We start from the raw sequence: 15,069 nt of genomic DNA, 5'->3' as shown, positions 1-15,069 counted from the left end.
AACAGATGACAGGTAACGCAGCCCGCCATGGACTGGATGGCAGGTAAGACCAGAAGAGAAAACGTTTCACAGATGTTTCAGGGGTGGGACTTCGGAGCTGCCCACATTTGCTAAATGAGCTAGGCTGACATCTATAGAAATGCTCTCTTAATGGGAACAGTTATCTTGAAAAGTTCTAGAAATGCCGGTGGAGAGCGCAGGTGAACACACAGCTACAGTCAGATGCTCGGCAAGATCAGACCCGAAGCGAACCAACTGCTGCGCAGAATGTCCCGGGGCCTTGAGCCCCCAGTTCCAGCCTGTGACACACTCGCCTGCAGGAAGGGGAAAGGCTCCCCCAGCGCCTTCCCTGCACCTGCTCTGTGCCCTCAGAGGGGAAACGTCACCATGTAATCAGTGGCCTCCATTAACCAACAGCGTTCAGGTTGGAACTGGGGAGATTTGGAAAAGCGACAGGAAGGATGACATCATACGTGGAGGATGCTTACACAGCAGAGAGCACCCCTGTTCCATGTGGCTCTGGAAGGCCTGCCCATTAGAGCCATGGCGGAAGGTGGTGGGAGGAAAACCTCAGGGGGGCAGTGTCAGTGAAGTGCCTTTAGGTGCCCTAACAAGTCCCAGTCAGACAGAGGCAAATTTCAACCCAATTCTGAAAGTAAAAATCCTTCCAGCAGATGCAGCTGCAGCTGGCTCACAGCAGCACGGGCCTGGCAGGAAAGCAGTGACCTCATAGGCGTTTAAGCAGAGTCCGTGAGGGCATCAGCCGAATACCGTGGAAGAGGCCACTTCTCACATGGGGCAGAGTTGATGACTCTCTCGCTTCTCCCAAATCTGAAGGCAGTGACTCTGCACTGATGCAGAAACGGGGGAGCTGCCTCCCGCCGGAAGAAGACATGAGCTGGGCGGGCCTGAGCAGTGCAGGTCCGGGGCTGCCAGCCACACGCGGGTCCGGTGCTGCCAGCCACACACGGGTCCGGGGCTGCCAGCCACACACGGGTCCGGGGCTGCCAGCCACACACGGCCGCTGCCACCCCGCACTGGGTGCATCCGCGTCAGGGCTGCTGAGCAGTGGGTGTGTCCTCAAGGGGCAGTGAGAGGATCCCTACTTCGGCTATATAAGCCACAGCGTGACCCCTCCCCCACCAGCACCCCTGGGAGAGACTGCGCTGCTGCTGCCTCTATGGTGTGCTGATGCGCAGGAAGAAAAGCCTCAGGCAGTGCACACGGAGCACGGGACTGTTTCGCTGGGATGAGAGGCGCTTTGATAACATAGGTGCTTTCTCCTCCTGCTTTGGAGGGTGCTCGTGAACTGCAGCCAGGGGCATGGATCTGAGATTAAGAATTTATCAGTGGCTTCCTCCTGGAGCAGCCTGAGAGGCGCCTCTGTGTGCCAGTGATTAGGTGGCCAATTCTCTTCTAATTTTTTTTTTAAGCCAAGAGGCATGCTTGGGTTTAGAATATCAAGCGGCACTGGCCTGCATTCAAATATGAATGAATTTCTTAAAAATGAAAAGGCAGCAGGTGCTTCCTTTCAAGTGAAAATGACCCCAAAAGTGTGGGCATATTTTCTCCAGAGTGACGGAAGCATTGGCCTCGTGTTTTCTGTATTATCATCTACTGCTGTCACCGTGAAAAGTCAAAGCTTTGGTTCAGTGCCCTCCTGAGACTGGGCTGCGGGGCACACGCCCTTCTTGGTGAGGGTTTTCAGTCTGGGATTCCCACCACCAACACGACAGGGAAGTGGGCACCATACCGGCCAACGCAGGACCTCAGGCTCACGGGAGGCTCGAAGGAGAAGAGGACCAGAACACGCTTATCTTGGATGAGGGGAGAGGACCAGGAGCCCGTGTGATTGGCCAGGACTTCGCAAGTGCTTTCCGAATGAATGAGTGAACTCGAGAGAATCAGGAGCCCGAGTGATTGGCTGGGACTTCACAAGAGCTTTCTGAATGAATGAGTGAACTCGGGAGAATCAGGAGCCCGAGTGATTGGCTGGGACTTCACAAGAGCTTTCTGAATGAATGAGTGAACTCAGGCATAACCACGCGAAGCTTGCATGGCTGGAGAGTTGCATGGCCGGCGACAGAAACAAGTTCTTCCAGCTTCCACGTGAGTTTCCCAGTCACTTCCCAAATGAACGCCACGGGCCCCACCTTAGAACAGCGGCTGGCTGGGTGGAGACCCGTAATTACCTTGGCCATACAAGTGAGAGTATAATAAGACGCCTGAATAGAAGAAATACCAGGTTTGTTGGGAAGAGGCTGCAATGTGAAATTCAGAACCAAAAGTCAGCCGTCATGATGCGAATTAGGGTCTTGTAATTCCCATTCAGGCTCTGGAGGGCGCAGAACCAAGATGATGAAAGAAAGCATTCTAACAGGTTGGTTACCGGTGTTGTTTCCTGTTCAGTGTGGATGGTGTTTGATCAGTGAGCAAGGATTACAACAGTGGACACCCCACACATTATTTGTTATTGGTTCATTTAGAAAACGGTGTCTGATGCATGTCCCAAAGTGATTTTCAAAATGCTTTCACTGTCATCAGAGTCTTGAGCTGAAAGAATGGCATTACACAAGTACTGTATTTACTTGAAAAAAAAATTACAGGACTGATGAAAGAAAGCAGAAGTAAAGAAATGGAGAAACAGTGTATAAATATTGCATGCTCATGGCTAGCAAGACACAGGTTTGGATCATAATCTCAAAAGAAACCGTCCCAATTGCCATAATCCCAAATAGTGAAATCCCCAAATCTCTGAATATCAAAATCTCTAAACAGAGTCTAAACCTCAAAAGTCTAATGTTGCTAATGTTTAAAATCCCTAAATGATAATCACAGAAGAGCTGCAACCTGCTGGGTGGAGCTGTTACCTTGTTATTGTCTTTATTTGGAAATTAAGCATAATTTAAGGAGTTGTGTGCTAAGTTGATAAGGAGTTGAAACTGTGGACTTAGTTTTAAGTGTCAACTTGACTGGGTTAAGGAACACCTAGAAATCCAGTAAAGCTTCATTTTGGGTGTTTCTGGGAGGTATCTCCAGGGAGATAGGGTGGAGTCTGAGTGGGCTGGGGGAAGGTCTGCCTCAGTGTTGGTGGGCAGGCACCATCCAAACAGCTGGGGCCCAGAGAGAACAAACACGGAGGGTGAATTAGGCTCCCTCTGAGCACTGGGGCAGACTTTCCTTCCGCTGCCCTGGACATCAGAGCACCAGGTTTGCCAGCCTTCAGACTCCAGGACTCACACCAGCCGTCCCTGGGTCCTCAGACTGAGAGTTACACCATCAGCTTCCCTGGTTCTCATCGTAAAAACACTGCAACTTCCTCAACAAATGAAGAATGTCCTTTTCGTACATCTTCATTTGTGAAAGATACAATTTCTTGAGACTCAGCTCTTCGACTGTTTATGCAGCGGTGACCCATCAGGGTTTTTGACTGATCTCGTCAAAAGACTTAGGCTGTTCATCAGGGTATTTCAGACGCCTGCAGTCATACACCTGGGTGCACACAATTACCAAGCAGAGTGTCGCTTTTATACATCTCCCTTCCTGACCTACGTCTTCACGAACACGGTTCATCTGCTCATAACCGCTATGCCCACGCAACTGTCGTCAAGATATCTGAGGGCTCGTGCCTGCAAAAATACGAATGTTATTATCGCTTATTTTATTGTGCAAAATGGCCTGTGAAGTGTTTTGTCATGATTTTATATGTTTTGCAAATAAATTCCCTTTTAAAAATGTAAATAAATGTCTTTTAAACAATTTTTTCCAGAATTACATTTTTGGGATTTTGATATTTTGAGACTGTGATTTTCGGGCTTTTAGGGACCTTAGGGATTTTGATATTTCAGGATCTTAACATTCAGAATTATGGCATTCAGGACTGTATCTTTCAGGATTACGACTGGCTCCCAAAGACTCAATATTGTCAGCATGTCAGTCCTCCAACTTGATCTATGCATTTAATGAAATCACAGTCAAAATCCCAGCAAGTCATTTTTTGGATACAAGCAAATTTATTCCAAAGTTTACATGGAGAGGCGAGTGACCCAGAACAGCCAACACAATACTGAAGAAGAACAAAGGTGGAGGACAACACCACCCATCGTTAGGATGCACTACACCTGTCGTTGAGACTCACTACACCCATCATTATGACTCCCTCCAACTCCACAGGAATCCAGGCAGGGTGGGGTTGGTGACACAGACAAACAGATCAGTGAAACAGAACAGAGAGCACAGACATGGGTCCACAGACATGAGGTCAGCTGAGCTTTGAAAAGAAGCAAAGTTGATGCTATGGAGAAAGGATCACCTCTTAACAAATGGTGCTGGACAACTGGACGTACACACGCACAGAAACAATTCCAGATGCAGACCTTACACCCTTCACAACTAACTCAGAATGGATCACAGAACTCATTACAAAATGAAAAACCATAAAACTCCTTAAAGGTAAGAGAGGAGAAACTCTAGATGACCTTGGGTTTGGTGATGACTTTTTAAAATCCAACACCACAGGCAAAATCCATGAATAAAATAATTGGTAAGTCGGACTTCATTAAAATAAAAACTAATGCTCTGCAAAAGACGCTCTCAAGAGAATGAAAAGACAAGCCACAGACTGGGAGAAAACGTTTACAGAAGATGTATCTGATATCTGATAAAGGACCAATATCTAACATACTCAAGAACTTTACAAACTCAACAGTAAGGAAACAAACAGCCTAACTAAAACATGGCCCAGACACCACCACAGACACCTCACCAAAGAAGACACACAGAGGAAAACAAGCATGTGGAGATGCTCTGCTTCCTCCATCATCAGGGAAATGTGAATGTAAATGACAACGAGACACCACCACACACCTCTCAGAACAGCCAGAACCCAGAACACCGACAACATCCCGTGCAGGCGAGGATGTGGAGCAACAGCAGCTCGTTCACTGCTGGTGACACGCAGAACGCAGAATGCCACAGCCACTGGGGAACACAGTTTGGTGGCTGCCTCCAAAACCAAACGTTCTCTTACTATGTGATCCAGAGATTACGCTCCTTGGTACTTACCAGTAGAAGCTGAAGACTTACACCCATACAAAAACCTGCATGAGGGTGCTGATGGCAGCTTTATGAATAATCGCCAAAACATGGAAGCAACTAAGCTGTTCCTCAGTAGGCGAATAAATTGTGGCCCATCTATACAATGGGATGTTATGGATTATAATGTAATAATACAGTATTATTCAGCACTAAAGAGAAATGAGCCATGAAAAGACGGGGGAATCTTGAAGGCATGTGACTGTGAAAAGGCCACATATTGTACCGTTCCAACCCCAGAACATTCAGGAAAAGGCAAACTATGGAGACAGCAACGAGGTCCATGACTGTCAGGTGTCAAGCGGGGAAACTGGAGATGCTGAACTGGATGAGCCCCAAATTCCTTCACCGGCCACTGCACGTCACCTGCTGTCCTCCCCGTCACCCCACCTTAGATAGGCCTTCGATTGAACCTGCTTTAAAGCTCTTTGGAAGCAGACCGGATGTGAATTATGAATAAGTGATGGAAGAGGGTCTCTTTTTAAAGCTTTTACCAGGTGAACTTTTGTCGCATGTGTGCGGCCTGCGGCCTCGTTGACTGACTGCTTCTTTGGGAGCAGGTACGCGTGGGTCCTCCCTCTCACTCTCTGAAGACTGAACAGCCAGGGTCTCATGGTGGACCCGACCGTGCGGCAGGAGGGTGGCCCTGCTCTCTGACCTGTAAAGAAGTTTTCTGCTCCCTGGCATCATCGCAGGGTCCTCCCTTCCTGCTTGGGTGCAGTTGCTCTTTGTGTTGAGAATGTCTAACTAGCTAGGGCCTCTCATCTTGAGACATCATTCCATGTCTGGATTTGCTTTCGAATCATCCCAGGGCAGAGCAGGGGGCTGTAGTGGGTGCAGAGGAGTATCAGGAAAGCCTGAGAGTCACCATTTGTGGCAGACAGGTGATGCCTGTATGGGGTTCTCAATATTCTCTGTTTCATAGGAGATGCCTGTATGGGGTTCTCAATATTCTCTGTGTATTTCATAGGTGATGCCTGTACAGGGTTCTCAATATTCTCTGTGTATTTCATAGGTGATGCCTGTACAGGGTTCTCAATATTCTCTGTGTATTTCATAGGTGATGCCTGTATGGGGTTCTCAATTTTCTCTGCATATTTCATATTTGCCGTTTTACATGACGCTTTTGTAAAGCACACAGTGCGATTAGGAAGACAGTGATCACCAATCAGAAGAGCACCAGCATTGCAGGGTAGCTCAGGAAGAATGCCAGGCACATTGTGTAAATCGGAGGGATCACGGGAGAGTGGAGAGAGCACGTTCAGGACGCTTTTTCCGAAGATCCACACCCTGGGGTGTGGGAGGAAGGAGAAGGTGCCAAGGCAGAGAGGCGAAGCTCCCTGGATGCATAGGAAATGCGCGCAGAGCAGGAGCGCGCGTTGGAAGGGCGCGCGGAGCCGCAGCACGCCCTATTCTCTCTGCGAGCTCACCCACACCGGGCTCTCCAGCTGGGTTTCCCTCCCTTTGATGGGGGTGAGGATGTTTACTGCTTTCTGTTCCCAGTAATGAGGACAGAGGTGAATGGGGTTTTTTAAGTTGTGGGAGATGGGATAGGATAGAGACAAGGGACGTTAGAGAAGCAAGAGGACGACCCAACGTGACCCCACTAGAAGGAGCACAGAGGCGGAAGAATGCAGGTGGAGGGGCAGCCGGCACCGGGGAGGGCCACGGAAGGCTGAGACGAGAAGCTGAAGGTGACCTCAGCCGTGTGGCCAAGGGCTGAGGCCACACTGAGCTGGAGGAGAACGGGAAGCTCGGCAGCTACACGGGACCCAAGGCCACAAGTGAAGACCCCCTGATAGCGTCCAGTTCCCACGAGGGCACAGGAGGCGGTGAAGACCCCCTTGGTGTCTAGTACCCACAGGAGGCAGTGAAGACCCCCTGATAGCGTCCAGTACCCACGAAAGCGCAGGAGGCCGTGAAGACCCTCGATGGTGTCTAGTACACACAGGAGGCAGTGAAGACCCCCTGATAGCGTCCAGTACCCACGAAAGCGCAGGAGGCGGTGAAGACCCTCGATGGTGTCTAGTACACACAGGAGGCAGTGAAGACCCCCTGATAGCGTCCAGTACCCACGAAAGCGCAGGAGGCCGTGAAGACCCTCGATGGTGTCTAGTACACACAGGAGGCAGTGAAGACCCCCTGATAGCGTCCAGTACCCACGAAAGCGCAGGAGGCGGTGAAGACCCTCGATGGTGTCTAGTACCCACAGGAGGCAGTGAAGACCCCCTGATAGCGTCCAGTACCCACGAAAGCGCAGGAGGCCGTGAAGACCCTCGATGGTGTCTAGTACACACAGGAGGCAGTGAAGACCCCCTGATAGCGTCCAGTACCCACGAAAGCGCAGGAGGCGGTGAAGACCCTCGATGGTGTCTAGTACACACAGGAGGCAGTGAAGACCCCCTGATAGCGTCCAGTACCCACGAAAGCGCAGGAGGCCGTGAAGACCCTCGATGGTGTCTAGTACACACAGGAGGCAGTGAAGACCCCCTGATAGCGTCCAGTACCCACGAAAGCGCAGGAGGCGGTGAAGACCCTCGATGGTGTCTAGTACACACAGGAGGCAGTGAAGACCCCCTGATAGCGTCCAGTACCCACGAAAGCGCAGGAGGCCGTGAAGACCCTCGATGGTGTCTAGTACACACAGGAGGCAGTGAAGACCCCCTGATAGCGTCCAGTACCCACGAAAGCGCAGGAGGCGGTGAAGACCCTCGATGGTGTCTAGTACACACAGGAGGCAGTGAAGACCCCCTGATAGCGTCCAGTACCCACGAAAGCGCAGGAGGCCGTGAAGACCCTCGATGGTGTCTAGTACACACAGGAGGCAGTGAAGACCCCCTGATAGCGTCCAGTACCCACGAAAGCGCAGGAGGCCGTGAAGACCCTCGATGGTGTCTAGTACACACAGGAGGCAGTGAAGACCCCCTGATAGCGTCCAGTACCCACGAAAGCGCAGGAGGCGGTGAAGACCCTCGATGGTGTCTAGTACACACAGGAGGCAGTGAAGACCCCCTGATAGCGTCCAGTACCCACGAAAGCGCAGGAGGCGGTGAAGACCCTCGATGGTGTCTAGTACACACAGGAGGCAGTGAAGACCCCCTGATAGCGTCCAGTACCCACGAAAGCGCAGGAGGCCGTGAAGACCCTCGATGGTGTCTAGTACACACAGGAGGCAGTGAAGACCCCCTGATAGCGTCCAGTACCCACGAAAGCGCAGGAGGCGGTGAAGACCCTCGATGGTGTCTAGTACACACAGGAGGCAGTGAAGACCCCCTGATAGCGTCCAGTACCCACGAAAGCGCAGGAGGCGGTGAAGACCCTCGATGGTGTCTAGTACACACAGGAGGCAGTGAAGACCCCCTGATAGCGTCCAGTACCCACGAAAGCGCAGGAGGCCGTGAAGACCCTCGATGGTGTCTAGTACACAGAGAGCACAGGAGGCAGTGAAGACCCTCGATGGTGTCTAGTACACACAGGAGGCAGTGAAGACCCCCTGATAGCGTCCAGTACCCACGAAAGCGCAGGAGGCCGTGAAGACCCTCGATGGTGTCTAGTACACACAGGAGGCAGTGAAGACCCCCTGATAGCGTCCAGTACCCACGAAAGCGCAGGAGGCGGTGAAGACCCTCGATGGTGTCTAGTACACACAGGAGGCAGTGAAGACCCCCTGATAGCGTCCAGTACCCACGAAAGCGCAGGAGGCGGTGAAGACCCTCGATGGTGTCTAGTACACACAGGAGGCAGTGAAGACCCCCTGATAGCGTCCAGTACCCACGAAAGCGCAGGAGGCGGTGAAGACCCTCGATGGTGTCTAGTACACACAGGAGGCAGTGAAGACCCCCTGATAGCGTCCAGTACCCACGAAAGCGCAGGAGGCCGTGAAGACCCTCGATGGTGTCTAGTACACAGAGAGCACAGGAGGCCGTGAAGACCCTCGATGGTGTCTAGTACACACAGGAGGCCGTGAAGACCCTCGATGGTGTCTAGTACACACAGGAGGCCGTGAAGACCCTCGATGGTGTCTAGTACCCACAGGAGGCCGTGAAGACCCTCGATGGTGTCTAGTACACACAGGAGGCGGTGAAGACCCTCGATGGTGTCTATTACACACAGGAGGCCGTGAAGACCCCTGATGGTGTCTAGTACACACAGGAGGCGGTGAAGACCCTCGATGGTGTCTAGTACACACAGGAGGCCGTGAAGACCCCTGATGGTGTCTAGTACACACAGGAGGCCGTGAAGACCCTCGATGGTGTCTAGTACACACAGGAGGCCGTGAAGACCCTCGATGGTGTCTAGTACACACAGGAGGCGGTGAAGACCCTCGATGGTGTCTAGTACACACAGGAGGCGGTGAAGACCCTCGATGGTGTCTAGTACACACAGGAGGCCGTGAAGACCCCTGATGGTGTCTAGTACACAGGGAGCACAGGAGGCGGTGAAGACCCTCGATGGTGTCTAGTACACAGAGAGCACAGGAGGGAGTGAAGACCCTCGATGGTGTCTAGTACACACAGGAGGCGGTGAAGACCCTCGATGGTGTCTAGTACACACAGGAGGCGGTGAAGACCCTCGATGGTGTCTAGTACACAGAGAGCACAGGAGGGAGTGAAGACCCTCGATGGTGTCTAGTACACACAGGAGGCGGTGAAGACCCTCGATGGTGTCTAGTACACACAGGAGGCGGTGAAGACCCTCGATGGTGTCTAGTACACACAGGAGGCGGTGAAGACCCTCGATGGTGTCTAGTACACACAGGAGGCAGTGAAGACCCTCGATGGTGTCTAGTACACAGAGAGCACAGGGGGGAGTGAAGACCCCTGATGGTGTCTAGTACACAGGGAGCACAGGAGGCGGTGAAGACCCTCGATGGTGTCTAGTACACAGAGAGCACAGGAGGGAGTGAAGACCCTCGATGGTGTCTAGTACACACAGGAGGCAGTGAAGACCCTCGATGGTGTCTAGTACACAGAGAGCACAGGAGGGAGTGAAGACCCTCGATGGTGTCTAGTACACACAGGAGGCGGTGAAGACCCTCGATGGTGTCTAGTACACAGGGAGCACAGGAGGCAGTGAAGACCCTCGATGGTGTCTAGTACACAGAGAGCACAGGGGGGAGTGAAGACCCCTGATGGTGTCTAGTACACAGGGAGCACAGGAGGCGGTGAAGACCCTCGATGGTGTCTAGTACACAGAGAGCACAGGAGGGAGTGAAGACCCTCGATGGTGTCTAGTACACACAGGAGGCGGTGAAGACCCTCGATGGTGTCTAGTACACACAGGAGGCGGTGAAGACCCTCGATGGTGTCTAGTACACAGAGAGCACAGGAGGGAGTGAAGACCCTCGATGGTGTCTAGTACACACAGGAGGCGGTGAAGACCCTCGATGGTGTCTAGTACACACAGGAGGCGGTGAAGACCCTCGATGGTGTCTAGTACACACAGGAGGCGGTGAAGACCCTCGATGGTGTCTAGTACACAGAGAGCACAGGAGGCAGTGAAGACCCTCGATGGTGTCTAGTACACAGAGAGCACAGGAGGCGGTGAAGACCCTCGATGGTGTCTAGTACACAGAGAGCACAGGGGGGAGTGAAGACCCTCGATGGTGTCTAGTACACACAGGAGGCGGTGAAGACCCTCGATGGTGTCTAGTACACACAGGAGGCGGTGAAGACCCTCGATGGTGTCTAGTACACACAGGAGGCGGTGAAGACCCTCGATGGTGTCTAGTACACAGAGAGCACAGGGGGGAGTGAAGACCCTCGATGGTGTCTAGTACACACAGGAGGCGGTGAAGACCCTCGATGGTGTCTAGTACACACAGGAGGCAGTGAAGACCCTCGATGGTGTCTAGTACACACAGGAGGCCGTGAAGACCCTCGATGGTGTCTAGTACACACAGGAGGCAGTGAAGACCCTCGATGGTGTCTAGTACACACAGGAGGCAGTGAAGACCCTCGATGGTGTCTAGTACACACAGGAGGCAGTGAAGACCCTCGATGGTGTCTAGTACACAGAGAGCACAGGGGGGAGTGAAGACCCTCGATGGTGTCTAGTACCCACAGGAGGCAGTGAAGACCCTCGATGGTGTCTAGTACCCACAGGAGGCCGTGAAGACCCTCGATGGTGTCTAGTACCCACAGGAGGCAGTGAAGACCCCCTGATAGCGTCCAGTTCCCACGAAAGCGCAGGAGGCAGTGAAGACCCTCGATGGTGTCTAGTACCCACAGGAGGCAGTGAAGACCCTCGATGGTGTCTAGTACACAGGGAGCACAGGAGGCAGTGAAGACCCTCGATGGTGTCTAGTACCCACAGGAGGCAGTGAAGACCCTCGATGGTGTCTAGTACCCACAGGAGGCAGTGAAGACCCTCGATGGTGTCTAGTACACAGAGAGCACAGGGGGGAGTGAAGACCCTCGATGGTGTCTAGTACCCACAGGAGGCAGTGAAGACCCTCGATGGTGTCTAGTACACAGAGAGCACAGGGGGGAGTGAAGACCCTCGATGGTGTCTAGTACACACAGGAGGCGGTGAAGACCCTCGATGGTGTCTAGTACACACAGGAGGCCGTGAAGACCCTCGATGGTGTCTAGTACACACAGGAGGCGGTGAAGACCCTCGATGGTGTCTAGTACACAGGGAGCACAGGAGGCCGTGAAGACCCTCGATGGTGTCTAGTACACACAGGAGGCAGTGAAGACCCCCTGATAGCGTCCAGTACCCACGAAAGCGCAGGAGGCCGTGAAGACCCTCGATGGTGTCTAGTACACACAGGAGGCGGTGAAGACCCTCGATGGTGTCTAGTACACAGGGAGCACAGGAGGCAGTGAAGACCCTCGATGGTGTCTAGTACACAGAGAGCACAGGGGGGAGTGAAGACCCTCGATGGTGTCTAGTACACAGAGAGCACAGGAGGCAGTGAAGACCCTCGATGGTGTCTAGTACCCACAGGGAGCACAGGAGGGAGGACCATCAAGGAAAGGGGTTTCTTGGAATAGAGCATGACTTAGAACAGAGGAGACGTGGCCCCAAAGGGAGAGGTGCTGGAGGGAAAGTGGCCACTCCAGGCGGGCAGCTCCCGTGGCAAACAGCACCATGAATGCTCCAGCAGCGCTCACTCAAGTGCGGCATTGGCCTCCTCCGCCGTCCTTCTCCTCCAAGACAGGAACAAGGAGAAAGCACTGGTAATGGTCACACGTCCTTCCCTCTAATTGCAACTTCACATTCCTTCTATTTAAAATCTGCCATAACGGCTGCACGAACAAAGAAAGAGCGAGGGCAGGAGAGCCTCCGGCTGCAGACGGCGGAGAAGCTGACGCTCGCTCTCAGGTTCCCATTCAGCCTTCACTTAGGGAGCATGGAGCGCTCACATAACGCGACGCTCAGGCAATGTTTGTGAAAACCGTTATCTACTTGATTTTAGTGTTTGTTACCTCCAAAGGGGAAGTCATATTTTATCACAATCCAGTGCAGGATGGTCTTGGGAAAAAGGTGTTGGGAAATAAATGGGTCAGAACCTTCTCCATATCACAGAGCCACAGGAACCCGCAAACGCCCTTCTCCCCGGGCCCGCCCTGAGGTGGGTTAACTCAGGTAGCGACACCGGAAGCCACGTTCTTGGCACAGCGGTCATCTCGAGGCCGACACTGTTCACCCAGCCCATGGTGAGCAGCACGAAATCCAGATGGGGCTTCGGAAGACGCGGCAAACTGCCATAAATATGGGCCAGGACCACATGCTGGGCCACAGGAGGGGTGAGTTCAGCGACAAAGGACACTGGACTTAACGTATTCAATTTTCCATAACAGGACGACAAAAGCTGTGGGCCAGACCCATCCTGCAAGCCATGTTTCCCGCCCCATCCATCAGCTTCAGCAGTAAAATTGTGAAATCGTAAAATCTGGGGAAGGGATGAACGAGAAGTGAGAAGGGAACACACACTGTCCCCAAACCCTCAGGAGCAACTCCCCCTCCCACCAGCTGCTGCCTTCATCGTCCCTAGACCCTCAGGATCATCTCCTCCTCCCCCCGGCTGCCGCGTTCACTGTCCTCACACCCTCAGGATCACCCCCTCCTCCCCCCCGCCGCCGCGTTCACTGTCCTCACACCCTCAGGATCACCCCCTCCTCCCCCCGGCCGCCGCGTTCACTGTCCTCACACCCTCAGGATCACCTCCTCCTCCCCCCGGCCGCCGCGTTCACTGTCCTCACACCCTCAGGATCACCTCACCCTCCCACCGGCTGCTGTGTTCACTGTCCTCACACCCTCAGCAGCGCCTTCTCTGTCCCACCCTCAGGATCACCTCCTGCCTCTCGCCGACCACTGCATTCCCAGGTCTTGAAATGACCACATACTCCTTCCCAGCACAGAGAGGGTATGAGGGCAGAAGGGACCCTTCCCCACATCGTGCCCCACTCCCCTCAGGGGGAGTGCGGTGTGCAGACCCCACGTGTGGGGAGAATGTAGTGCGTCTGTCACTAGGAGGGGCCGGACAGAGGACAGTCAGCAAACAAGAAACACCAAGCAGGCTGGCTCACCTTCCCCTGTGCTGGGGGGGTCTTCAGGATCTCCCAGAGGTGAAGGCCACTTCTGGGGGACGGCTGGCGACAACAAGGGCCTGGGCATTCTGGACGGGGCGCGCAGAAGGTACTGCGGCTCCAGGCTGCCCTTCCCAGGGGGAGCTGGGGGCCTCTGGGCAGCATAGGCACCGAGGGCTGCCATCAGATGGTGTCTCTCCACACTGCTGTCCACCTTAGGGCTGAGCTCGTCTGGCTGGAGCTGGCTGAGGGTCCGCGGCAGGAGGTCCTCGGGGAGCTGGGCCTGGGGCCCGGGAGGGTAGGTCAGCACAGACGTGTGGGCCACATAGGTCAGGATGCTCTTGGAGAAGCGGTCGTCACCCTGGAGGGGCAGGAGAGCAAAACAGAGCAAGAGTCGCATTTCCATCGTTAGCCGGGGGCACCAAGATGCCCTTCAGTCTCAGTTTTCAAGGTCCTAAACAGCCCTGGGGGTACCAAGATGCCCTTTGGTCTCAGGTTTCAAGGTCCTACACAGCCTGGACATCTCTGAAATGTAAAGCCAAAACAGGACTCTCATTTTCACTCTGACCAACTCAGGTCCCTATTTCATATTTGTTCCTGCGTTATTTTTAATGACAGCTTCATGGAGATAATTCACTCACATCAGCAGTTTTTAGTGTATTCACAGAGTTGTGAAACATCACTACTAAGTCCAGAACATCCACATCACCTGAAAAGCGACTTTGCAGCGTCCCCATTCCTCCCTCCCACCCCGACACTGCTCATTCGCTTTCGGTCTCTACGGATGAGTCTCTTCTGGACGTTTCGTGTAAATGGAATCACACCACGTGTGGCATCTGTGCCTGGCTTGTTTCCCTCAGCGTAATGTCCTCAGGTGCACCCATGCCGATGCCGGGGCACGGGCCCGGATGTCCTTCCTCTTTGAGGCGAGTACTATCCCACTGCATGTATATCCCACATTTTAAAAATTCATCAATCAGTTCATGGACATTTGCTTTTTTCTACCTTTTGGCTATTTTGAATAATGCTGCTCTGAGTATTCGTTTATGAGTCTTTGTATAAATGTGTTTTCAATTCTCTTGGGTTTATTTGAGGATGTTACGTGGTAACTCGACATTTAACTGATAGAGGAACTCCCAAGCTGTTTTCCAGCACAGCAGCACCACGAAAAAGCTCACCAGTAATGGATGCAGATCCCAGTTCCTCTGCATCCTTGCCAACACTTTGTACTGTCCTTCTGTTTTTATTATGGTCATCCTAGCGGCTGGAAAGCAATACCGCGCTGTGTCATTTGCATAATGTGCTAAGCCGAGTATGCCCTGCACCTGGAGCCTCCAACTCAGCTTTAACTAATGGTCCTTTGCACGGCAGCTCGGGGTTACTGCTTTCACAGCAACGAGAGGAGCCGCTCCCAGGCACGTTCGTGAGGCTCGGCAGG

General features: G+C 53.0%; 1 protein-coding gene across 1 annotated transcript in view; it reads right to left on the bottom strand.

Annotated features, from left to right (window-relative positions):
• PTPRN2 (protein tyrosine phosphatase receptor type N2) overlaps nt 1-15,069 on the bottom strand; it is a gene marked incomplete at its 5' end in the record, with an annotated part of 1,004,492 nt that overhangs the window by 590,132 nt on the left and 399,291 nt on the right. Inside the window, 1 exon segment of the mRNA NM_001305920.1 lies at nt 13,632-13,992. Coding sequence (NP_001292849.1) covers nt 13,632-13,992 — 361 coding nt within the window.

The sequence above is a fragment of the Macaca nemestrina genome, chromosome 4 (assembly GCF_043159975.1).
Source record: "Macaca nemestrina isolate mMacNem1 chromosome 4, mMacNem.hap1, whole genome shotgun sequence".
In the NCBI taxonomy this organism is placed as follows: domain Eukaryota; kingdom Metazoa; phylum Chordata; class Mammalia; order Primates; family Cercopithecidae; genus Macaca; species Macaca nemestrina.
Note: the sequence above shows the minus strand (reverse complement) of the source record. Positions and strands in the feature narration are given on the sequence as shown.